Genomic DNA, 13,212 nt, shown 5'->3' on the forward strand with positions numbered 1-13,212 from the left:
AAGTATACACCGTCCATCTACCAAGTATACACCGTACATTACCAAGTATACACCGTACATCTACCAAGTATACACCGTACATCTACCAAGTATACACCGTACATCTACCAAGTATACACCGTACATCTACCAAGTATACACCGTACATCTACCAAGTATACACCGTTTTAAGTATAAATTTAAAGAAATTTGTACATGTAAGTAATAATGACAGTAATTTCTGTAAATAGACGTCGATCATTTTAGACAATTTTAGTGTTGAAAAGTAAAAAAAAAAAGATATTTATCTCATTTAAAAAAAATATTATCCACTGACTACAAGAAAACAGTTCATCATCCTCATAAACATAATATATTTACTTTAATATAAATAAACAAGACTGTAATATATTAGTGTCAAAAATAAATTATATACATCTACATATTATTTTTTTTTACTAAGAAAACAAAATATTGACTTTTTACTAATTTTAAATAGATTTATTTATATTTTTATTATATAGTAAATATAAGGATAATGTTGGTAAGATTTTGTAACAATAATTTCTTCTTTACACAATAATATTTTGATATTAATATACGAGAACAAACACGTAATACATAAACTAAATTATGTAATTTTTTCAAACTTTCTTGCCACATAAAATAATATTATCTTTATATTCCCTCAACAGAAAGTCAGATTTATATCCTGAAATAAAAACAAAAATGCTAAAAAAAATTAGGTACTGTAATTTTTATATTAAACTACAAAAGCAATTAAAATATTCCATACAGTGCAAATTAAAATATTTTTTACCAAACTACAAAATTAATTAAAATTTTCTTTCCATCTTTAATAATATCATTATATCCTTCAAGTATTTCTAAAAATAAAATACACATAAATGAAAGATGTATTATACGCCTATATAAAAATGATCAAAATAATCACAATCTTAACCCCCTAAAATAATTAATTATATATTTACAGTTAACAATAACCTAAAATAATAATAATAATAATAATAATAATAATAATAATAATAATAATAATAATAATAATAATCAGTCTTTCTTTAAATAAAACTGATAAAATCTCATCAAATTATTGTTATCTCCAACGATTTTTTATATCCAGTTAAAAGAAAAACAATATTATATAATACTAATTAATAATAACTACAATATCCTCATCTGGTAAAACAAATATTGTTTATATCAGACATAAACATCCGTCAGCCAGAGCTACAACAGACAACAAACTCACAAACAAGTGTCAACTAACTCACTTACTGTACACAACAAATCTGGTCTGGGTGTTTGCTATGGTCTGTCTCACGTGAATAATTCAGAGCGTCGAGCTGCCCCCCCCCTATCACCTGCCCACCCACCCACCCACCCACCCGCTGAACAGATGTACACAACACCAAGTGAATATACAGGGTATATAGAAAATACGAAAAATATTGATGTATACTGTACGTGTTTTGATGAAATGTATGAAATATATGAAGGAAAATGAAAAATATCAATATGTACTGTATATGTATAACTGATAAACTGTGCGAATACATAAAAATAAAGGAATGAATGACACAATACATGTCGATCCGATGTATACATGTATGAGTAACAATAGTATACATGATGAAGATAATTACTGAACAAGAATGAATGTATACCGAAACACATCTTTACATATAAAGATAACGTAGCTGAAACATGAGTGTCTGTGTGAGCAAATACTCACGAGTGTGTGTGTGTGTACGCATACAAATACAAGATACACACACACACAGTTATGTCATTTCCTTTAGCAGGCTAAGTATCTTGTGTGTGTGTGTGTGTGTGTGTGTGTGTGTGTGTGTGAGGTAGGTTTAGTTAGTTACTCTCACCACCTTTCTTTGTTTGCTGTTCTTCTCTGTTTTAACTAATGTTCCTGAAGTCTACCGGGAATTTTCCCCCCAAACACTCATCATTCTGTCACTTTATGTAACTTGCTGACAAAACCCATGACCCCTCAGGCTTTTACGCCCTTAATGCATGAGTCATAAAGGCAAGCATGAACGACGCATGCTTCCCAAATGGGCGCTGGAAACGCTTTTGCGCTTCACCTTGCACAGGATGACAAAGGGGTGCCCAATAAACTAGCCCCCTCTGTTTACAACCCAACAATTTATATATATATATATATATATATATATATATATATATATATATATATATATATATATATATATATATATTAATATATGCTGATAACCACAAGGAAAGAAGAAAACACGAAGTTACCAAGCGCTTTCGTGTAATTCACATCTATTATTATTATTATTATTATTATATTATTATTATTGTTATTATTACTTTACTTCATTGTTCTTACTTATTGTTACTTTCCTTATTATTTTTTTTTTAAACGTAATATATGGGGAAAGTAGGAAATATATTTTATAAATAAATGTTTACTTTAGTCTAATGAAAAAAAAAAATATATATATATATATATATATATATATATATATATATATATATATATATATATATATATATATATATATATATATATATATATATATATATATATATATATATATACAAAACTCAATAAAATACTGCATATGATGATGGTATTAATAACAATAACAATAAAAATAATGATGATAATATCAACAACAATATTAATGATGACAATAATGATGATGATAATAATAACAATAATAATAATATATTAATATAATATAAACATTAATAAAACCACCTTGTTAAAGCTAACTCCTATCAATTCACAAATAAAAAACATCCGCGTCATTCAGCCCTTATTGCACTGCACACAAAGGCAATTACAACACCAATTTCCGTTACAATAACGAAAAAAAAATATGTATTTTTCGTTATTAGACCACTAAATTTATGGCTCTACATATAAATATAAGTATAGCATGAGACAGTTGGTCAATGTACTACACTCTTTATATAAAGGGTTTCCGCTATTGGCAGTTGTATAGTAGGAATTTCACACTATGTTTACTGTTGGATAATAATAATAATAATCATAATAATATAAGAATATTAAAAAAAATAATAATATTAATAATATAAATAATAATAATATTATTACAAATAATAATAATAATAATAATTTATCATAGTTCTCCCCAGTTTAAAGCTCCTTAATGGCCTTTCAGCCACTCAGTTCTGTATATTATACAACTCATTAATTCCTTAATCCCTAACTATAAAGAGTATGGCGACAGTAGGTATACTGTAGGCTTAGTGACGTGTTTCGGGCACAGCGGGGAGGGGGCCTCAGGCGGTAGCCAGGATGAGGGTGACCGCTGTAATATGTACTCGACCACGACACCCCTTTAGGTAAGGCTAGCTAGGGAAGGTAGGGCTAGTTAAGGTAAGGTAGGAGCTAGTTAGGTAAGGTAAGGCCAGGTTAAGCAGGTAAGGTTGAGTTACCTGAGGATATATATATATATATATATATATATATATATATATATATAATACCCAGTCAGCTCTATTCAGTGTGTGTGCAACAGTCAGGTAATGGTTCTAGAGAGAGAGAGAGAGAGAGAGAGAGAGAGAGAGAGAGAGAGAGAGAGAGAGAGAGGACCCACGCACACGTTTTACCCCCACCCAGCAGGAGTCTTAAATGAGGGAAACGGAGGGGAACTCACCATGCAGGAGACCTTGAGGTATAGCCGCCGTCTTGAAGATATATGAGAGTCGTAAATCATCCCATTGCGGGCCTGATGTGCTTCTTGAGGACTGGACTAAATCCTTCAGGCCAGGGATTATTTTTTGTCGATGGCCACCGGAGGCGTCGAGGTGATGGATGATCAGGACTTCATTTCTTGGGGGTTTGGGGGGGAGGAAAGGGGCGCTGAGACGGGTTTTCGACGGCACTGTGACGGTTTTTGATGGGACGAGACGTTTTTTGGAACTATTGTGGAATGTTTTATGACGACACAGCCGTTGTTGGACCACACAAGAAACGTTTACAGACGACACCGAGACGTTTTAGACAGTTATCAAAGGCGTTAACGAAATCATCAAGTGTCTTTTTAAAGTCTTGGTGCAAACAAGATTTAACAATGTCTTGGGTGGACGACTGGACGTGAACGAGACGTGTTCTCACTGGTCTAGATGACGTGTTCTGACGGGTCTAGATGACGTGTTCTGACGGGTCTAGATGACGTGTTCTGACTGGTCTAGATGACGTGTTCTGACTGGTCTAGATGACGTGTTCTGACGGGTCTAGATGACGTGTTCTGACGGGTCTAGATGACGTGTTCTGACGGGTCTAGATGACGTGTTCTGACGGGTCTAGATGACGTGTTCTGACGGGTCTAGATGACGTGTTCTGACGGGTCTAGATGACGTGGCTAAACTACAGGTTTACAGAAGACTATCTCCAGCCTTCAGAGACGTGTGATGGAGGAATACCTGATTAGCCATGAACTTGTCAACACATCATTAACTGAATGTTATCCAAGTGGTCACCAACATCAACGTTTGTGGCCACCGTTTTATTTAACGTCTGTTCTTGTTATTAATTTATTCTTCAAGTGTCGATGTGTCAACAAACAAGAACAAAAGATACAGTACAGTACAGTACAGTACAGTACAGTACAGTACAGTACAGTACAGTACAGTACAGTACAGTACAGTATCAAGGTGTATCCAGAATAATGAACTTTGAAAAGGAAAAAAAAAATACTACGAAAATAAAAAAATAATAAAATTAAACAAACTCAAAAACAAATAATTACCCCCTAACACATTCCCACGTCGTTACGGTCGAGTCTTAATGCATTTTGAACGCCATCTTGGCTTACATGGTAGCTTTCTGGGCTTTCAGGCATTGATACGATTAAAAATAAAATCAAATATCTGGTTTATCATACATCTACCACCCCTCCACCGCTACCATGACAACAGAGGGCTCTTGAGTGTGTGTACAAAAACTTTTAATTTCTCTCCCCAACAGAATATACCGGGTTTATATAGACTTACCCCTAGCGACACTATTTTTTTTGTCTTCTGTTGGTGTGAAATGCTTCCGTTTAGTACTCTGTTTGGAGCGTCACTTTACACTGTGTATTATCGAAAGAAATAATATTGATTAAGTGACGTACTGGACACACACACACTTGCACACCCCACACGTGCACACCACACACACACACACACTTGCACACCCCACACGTGCACACCACACACACACACACACACTTGCACACCCCACACGTGCACACCACACAACACACACACACTTGCACACCCCACAATGCACACCACACACACACACACACACACACACACACACTTGCACACCCCACACGTGCACACACACACACACACACTTGCACACCCCACGTGCACACCACACACACACACACACTTGCACATCCCACAAGTGCACACCACACACACACACACACACACACACCCCACACACTGCACACACACACACACACACACACACATACACACACACGTGCACCACACACACACACACACACAGCAGTCCCAACCATTGTAAAAATTATCAATAACTTGTAATCAACCAGTGTATTCACTCCCAGTCAATCTTACTTTTTCACTGTCACTATGTTGAAATGCCTCGTAGTATGACCTTCTCCCCTAAATTATTATATATCATATTTGTATCATATGCTACTTGTATATTATTTGTAAATCAAGAGACCCATTCCCCAATTATGTAACTGTATATTTTCAGCAGTCCGGCAGCCATGCTCTTTCAATAAACCGTTAATTAATAATAATAATATTATTTTTATTTTTATTTGCACACCCCACACATTCATACCACACACACACACACGTGCACACCACACACACTCCTATGCATACCACACACACACACACACACTCCTGCACACCACACACACACACGTGCACACACACACTCCACATGCATACCACACACACACACGTGCACACCACACACACACACACACACACACACACAACACACACACACACACACACACACACACCTGCACACAACACACACACACACACACACACACACACACACACACCTCATGCACACACACTGCACATGCACATGCATACCACACACACACACGTGCACCACACACCTATCATACCACACACACACACACACCCTGCACACACACACACACACACACACACACACACACACACACACACACACACACACACAACACACACACACACACACACACACACACACACACACACACACACACCTCATGATCCACACACAGACAGACAGACACACACACACACACTTGCATACATACCACAACAGCACACACACACACACCTGCACACACACACACACCTGCACACCACACCACACACACACACACACACACCCACACACTCCATGCATACACACACACACACACACACACACTTGCCCATACCACACACACACACACACACACACACACTTGCACACCACACACACACACCTGAATCTAGTTAATGACGTCAGCGAGAGATGGTTGGTACGCCTGAAACTTGTAAACAAACCCAACGCTTTGAGGTGGAAATTTGTTGACACCCAAGACAGTATGCGGTGAGATACTGGCCACAACCCAGCGCTTTAAAATACCCCGAGGTCATGTGATTCCTGGTGTGGGCAGGTCATGGGATTGGAGAGGTGTCATGTGATACAAACCTGTTCTGGGTACGTGAATGAGAATGGTGGTCAGGGAGAATTCTGATATGTAAAATGAGATTGACGGGTTTAAAGGATAGGAAAAATTGAAAAAAAAAGGAGTGAAGATGAGGACTGGAGGACACTGTCATACCAACAAGGGAGAGGAGGAGGAGGAAGTATCATAAGGTCTTCCCTACAAGAGTTGATCGAAGGCAGAGTTTCTCTTTATTGAAAGGTATCACCTTGAAGGCGCCATTTTTCACCTTTAAAGCCGTAACTAAAAGCATGGCTACATCCTCACCTATCCTGACACACCTTTTGCCTACAGCAGCCTCTTACTGTTCCTCCTCCTCCACCACTACTACCATCACTTTCTTAACCACCACCACCTCCTCCTCCACTACGTCCCTCACCTCCTCCTCCACCACTACTACCATCACTTTCTTAACCACCACCACCTTCCTCCTCCACTACGTCCTCTTCCTCCTCCACCACTACTACCATCACTTTCTTAACCTACCTCCTCCTCCACCACTACTACCATCACTTTCTTAACCACCACCTCCTCCTCCACTTCGTCCCTCACCTCCTCCTCCTCGCCTACCTTCACCACAACATCTTGTTCATCCTACTCCTCCTTCTCCACCACCACTTCCTCCATCTCCCTCCCTCCCCCCTCGTCTTGCCGTACTCAACACGTAAGGTTGCACCACGCGAGGTTAGGCGCCAGGGCCGTAAGGAGCTGGTGCCACTTGCTTGATCCTACTCCAAGGGATCTTAACCCAGGAGCGTCTGAAATCTTCCATCGTAAAAGGTTTACATGTGTGGACATAAACACCAACGGCTGATAAAACGAGAAGGATTCGACTAAACGTAATAAAATAGAAGAAGTTAATTACGTTTTGAATTTACTTGATTCTAACAAGTAAATCACATACGCACCAAAAAAAAGTTCACATTTTAAAATAAATTGGTAACAAACTTTTCAATTATCTGACCTTGATTGCTAAGAGTTTAGAAATCTGACTCTATAAAGAACTGTGTATCAGAAAACAATAACTTAAATTCCCACCAGTTAAATCATCTAAATATGTTTTCAGTCGTCGCAAATATTGGGTAAAGTTCACGAAGTCCTCCAAAGAAAATACACAAAGCCTGGAAACAAGAGAGCTTTTAATGTAGTGTACAAGAGTATACGGCACCAGACTCAGAGAGTCTTTGGTAACTAAGAACCTTGTCTCAAGATGTGGCAACGTGAAATTCTCGATATAAACAAACTCAAAATAAACAACTACATGGGGCTAACACCACCAGAAATAGAAAAATTCCATTCCCCATAAGGACAAGAAGCCAGCTTGAGCAAGGCGAGAGCTTTTCTATATGAAGATAACCTTGAAAAACAAAAAGAAAGTTTCCAAACTCGTGAGTGAAGCATCTCAATCACACTACAGCTTCAGCCTCCAAGAAGAAAGGAAGCCAGCCTCAGGACACCACAACTTCGACTCCAGAGGGTAAACGAAACAAACCATGTAAAAAAGAAGAAAAAAGGTTTTGACTTTTAGACAGGAAATTAAATGAACTCAACTACAAAACGCAGCTCTCCCTTCCTACGCGACTCTGTACACAAGAATAGTTTACACTCTCTGGAAAAAAATGAACCAGGCTATAAAAACACTTTTACCCTCCTTGATTAAATAAAATGATGCTGTACACAGACCGACCGGGTGAATAAGAAAAAAAGCTCAAAAAACAACACCCCCAAAAAAAGACCCTAAACGAAGCCGGAAACAAAAACAGATCCGGCTTCAGGAAGTTCACGAATCTCGCTCTACGACCTGGCACGTTCATAACAACTTGCGTGGGGCTCTTAACTTCCGGATTCACCAGACCGAGAAAGTTACGAGAAGTGGGGAACACAAGAGATCTCTTGACGGAGTAAGGGAGGTACAGGTACTCACCCAGCCTTCCTGACGGCGCCAGTGCAGTTGAAGGAGGCGGCGGTGGTGCCGGCTCGTGGGGCCTTGTAGGGAGAGTTGTGGACACTCTCACCATCCTCGTCCTCGCTCACAGCCGTCGTCAGGGACATACGGTCATCGTCGGACATCTGAAACACAACATATCACTCATCAACACAAGTACTTGTGTCTTACTCCTCCGGGGTCACTAGAGGAATAATAAGTAGTTCTTGATATCAAAATATATATTTTTACATGAAATACTACAATTATATTAGTATATTGTCACTTAATGTCACCTAAGTTCTTGAACATTACTTCTCTGAACTTTTCTTGTAAAGAGCAGTAAGGGACCACAAAAATAATTACAAGTACCATCACACAGTCCCTAGAATTTCTGAGTACCTGGTAAAAGACAACCACAAAAAATGAACATAAAAATAGATTTGTTGATGAAAACAGACAATGAAAAAAAGTTTGCCGATCGTTGTAGAAATAAATCCTTTTGTCTTCAGTGGCGAAACAGTATCTTGTTTTAGTCGAACACTGTGACTCGAAAATTGCCGTTTATCCTAGTGGTCTACTGTGACTTAAGGATCTAATGACCTGATTAGTTGTCTACGCCTCTTGTTACTGGAAGCATTTTTTATTTTCTTCCTGGGGCACTAATTCTGTGGCTGGAGGGACGCATGCTAGTCTCTCCCGTCCTAAATGAAGAGATGCGGGAGGTCAGGGCAGGACAGGGTGGAGTATTTCGAGTAGTTTCGAGAGGAAATGTGACAGGCGTCGAGCACAAGCAGGAGGAGGTAGTTCAGTGGCATGGTGATAGTGGTGAGAAGGTGGCAACAGTGGCAGAGGTGGGATGGTGGCAGCAGTGGGATTGTTGCAACGGTGGAAATGTGGCAGGGGTAGGGTAGTGGCAGAGGTGGGATGGTGGTCAAGGTGGAATTGAAGCTTGATAGACCAGTGGAAATAGGAATGGGGGCAGTGATGACAGGACCCACGCCCATACTTAGTCCATCAGTACAAGACGATAAGGAAATGGGTGGGCGAGGTAGTTGGCAAATGCTGGATAATATTCTTTAAGACTAAAGTAGATATGGAGATGGGCTTATAAAGGACCCCTTCTCTACCTCCTTTAAACTAGGGATGGCTTCTGCAGGGTGGACAGGTCTTCACAGGGAAGTGAGGGTGGAAAAGGAATAGATAGGAAGAGAATCATACCTCGCCCTTCACACTGAGGGGTGTTAAACAGCAAGCTTTGACGGGTAGAAAGAGAGAACAAGGAAATGGATGATAGGAAAGGGTGGGGGGAGAGCACGTTCCAAGGGGGAAGAAGGCCAAGAGAGAGAGCTCTGGCGGAGAATGAGTGAGGGGAGTGAGAGCAACCTGAGACAAATGACATACTGGGGTGACGCTGTTGTCCTGGTACACTCTACCCCCGGGAATGTAATTCACACTCTCATTCGCCATGTACGTTGGGCTGAGGGCTCCAACAGGGTGCAGGGCATCCGCTAAGAATTTAGCTGTTTTAGTCAAATGTTAGATGGCTTTTTTTGGTTTGGGTTTTTCTCCTTTAATAGCGTTTAGGGGGGTATCGGAGAGGACGAGGATGATGAAGGGAGGGAGGGAACAACAGAGATGGTGAAGGGAAGCGCTGGCAGGCTGGACACAAAGAAAAAAAGACAATTGGATTTTGGTGTTTGTGATGCAGACGAAAAAATAGACACTCGAGCTCACTTTCGATTTCAATCTCATTTTCCCCCACACACACACATATATATATATATATATATATATATATATATATATATATATATATATATATATATATATATATATATATATATATATATATATAATATTTATAAATAAAAATAAAAAATACATCTGTGTCTTAAAGGTGAAACATTATGTTAGGTTTAGTGATGTAGTAACGTTATGGGGGGTAGTAGAATTGGGTATTTTCTCTATAACAAATCATACACTCACCATCAGTGAACTGTGAGAAAAGTTTACTTAAGAGTTGCTAAAATAAGCCTTTAAAAGTATTATAACTAGGAGAAAGCAGCTTAGCATAATACTCATGCTTTAACTATTTATGTACATCAAAATGTAACGAGTAAGTTTAGTACACACATAGAGTGTCAAATATATTACCCCAAGAGAACCATATATACAATCTAACACATGTACAGTTTATCAAAGGAATATTGTTGAATGTTTTTCTTCAAACACATCACAGGCCATGATATTAAAAAGCTCACAGTGCTTTGAGATGACAACACAACAAGAGGGCGTATTGTCGCGCGTCCAGATTTCATGACAATGAACTGACATAAAGACATAGTATGACCCTTGGGTGTTGTCCTCTCATAACACTGAAGACAGGGTAAGGATACAGTTGGTGTGTCTTTAGTACACAACCACGAAGAACAAGATAATAAACGTTATCTTACTGTGTGCCCTAAGCTTACAACACTGAGGGGGAAAAACGACTTGACATGTACTGTGCTCTATGCTCGCAACATTGTTTCTCCAGGAGACCCGACACACTGTAAGCTACACCACATAGTTGGGTGAGGGAAGCGTGTGTACTGTACTGACACACAGTGAGGCACGAGATGTGTTTTACTGAGTGTTATGTCCTCTTAGAACTCACACAGATAAGAATAAAATGTTCTTTCCTCAAAACATAAAGGGGTTATGTTAGAACACACACCACACAGAAGCAAGTGATGTCCTGCTTACAACATAGAGGGGGGGTGGGGGGGGGGAACATAACAACACGCTCCTGACGTTAGATGGTTCTTGATATCACGGACAGTGTTAGGGCACCACGTCAAGTAATCACATGAGTAGGGCTCCTGACGACGTGTTAAAACGATAGTAAAGGAGCCATTTAAGGGGGTCTTAAAAGCGGGCTTAAGTTAATACGAATCCGTTCTTGGAGTGTGTGGGGAGGGGGGGGGGTGTCAACTTCAGAGGTTTAATGTTCAAGGTTCAGTTCAGAGGTTCAAAAGTAACCATGACACGAGATACAATGTACATCTTCTTAGTACACATGACACACAGTTACCAGAAATATTTTCTTCAACGATTTTAATAGATTTGATCTTGTTTTTCCTCAAAGATTTTGTTGCCTTTAAGTTCTTTATTCAGAGACTTGGATGTTTTTATGTTTTCATAGATAGTTTGTTATTTTTAATGTTATTATTTATAAATTATACAGGTATACAGTATATTTTTCTTTAGCTGTCATTAATTGAGATAACATTGTTTTCAATTTTATTAAACGAAAATATTGAATATTTGCAAATTTCTTAATAAAATTATTTTTGTTCTTTTAATTTTCATTTGCTTATATTATATGATATTTATAACGTTCCAATTCTGATATTTTGATTTTTAAATATTAATTGCCAGAATGTTGGCTGTAAAATGTTCTCTATCATACACTGTTTACAAACTTTGTACCAGATATAACGACTAATAAACAGACACTTTACGCCGTCTTATACAATAGTGTTGCCGAGACGTGTACATCTTAATAACCTAGAGGCTCAGTCTAACGTTCATACCAGTCTATACAACACTTTTTTGTATTTCCGTCAGCGAGTTATGAACGTATTACTGGTAAAGTTACGGTCCTGTGTATAGTTACGGTCTTGTGTATACTTCTGTTCACTCATGTATAGTTACCTTGATCCATGTAAAGTTACCTAGATCCATGTAAAGTTACCTTGATCCATGTAAAGTTACTTTGATCCATGTAAATTCACCTTGATCCATGTAAAGTTACCTTGATCCATGTAAAGTTACCTTGATCCATGTAAAGTTACCTAGATCCATGTAAAGTTACCTTGATCCATGTAAAGTTACTTTGATCCATGTAAAGTTACCTTGATCCATGTAAAGTTACCTAGATCCATGTAAAGTTACCTTGATCCATGTAAAGTTACCTAGATCCATGTAAAGTTCTGATCGATGTAAAGTTACCTTGATCCATGTAAAGTTACCTTGATCCATGTAAAGTTACCTTGATCCATGTAAAGTTACCTAGATCCATGTAAGTTACCTTGATCCATGTAAAGTTACCTAGATCCATGTAAAGTTACCTTGATCCATGTAAAGTTACCAGTCCATGTAAATTCCTGATCCATGTAAAGATACCTTGATCCATGTAAAGTTACTTTGATCGATGTAAAGTTACCTTGATCCATGTAAGTTACCTTGATCCATGTAAAGTTACATCATGTAAAGTTACCTTGATCCATGTAAAGTTACCTTGATCATGTAAATTCTAGATCCATGTAAAGTTACCTTGACATATAAAGTTACCTTGATCCATGTAAAGTTACCTTGATCCATGTAAGTTACTTTGATTGATGTAAAGTCACCTTGATCCATGTAAAGTTACGTCCGTAAAGTTACCTTGATCCATGTAAAGTTACCTTGATCCATGTAAAGTTACCTAGATCCACGTAAAGTTACTTATCGATGTAAAGTTACCTTGATCGATGTAAAATTACCTTGATCGATGTAAAGTTACTTTAATCCATGTAAAGTTACTTTGATCCATGTAAAGTT

The 13,212-nt window shown here is 38.3% G+C and overlaps 1 protein-coding gene across 3 annotated transcripts in view; it reads right to left on the reverse strand.

Moving 5' to 3' along the window:
* LOC121873156 (protein still life, isoforms C/SIF type 2-like) overlaps window positions 1-8,774 on the reverse strand; it is a 389,616-nt gene extending 380,842 nt beyond the window's left edge. For all 3 annotated transcript variants that reach the window (XM_042376482.1, XM_042376480.1, XM_042376481.1), the window contains exon 1: window positions 8,626-8,774. In XM_042376482.1, coding sequence (XP_042232416.1) covers window positions 8,626-8,771 — 146 coding nt within the window. In that variant the 5' untranslated portion in view covers window positions 8,772-8,774. The remainder of the gene's footprint in view (window positions 1-8,625) is intronic.
* Between the last annotated feature and the right edge of the window lie 4,438 nt (window positions 8,775-13,212).

This window comes from Homarus americanus, unplaced genomic scaffold (genome assembly GCF_018991925.1).
Source record: "Homarus americanus isolate GMGI-L3 unplaced genomic scaffold, GMGI_Hamer_2.0 scaffold32929, whole genome shotgun sequence".
NCBI lineage: Eukaryota > Metazoa > Arthropoda > Malacostraca > Decapoda > Nephropidae > Homarus > Homarus americanus.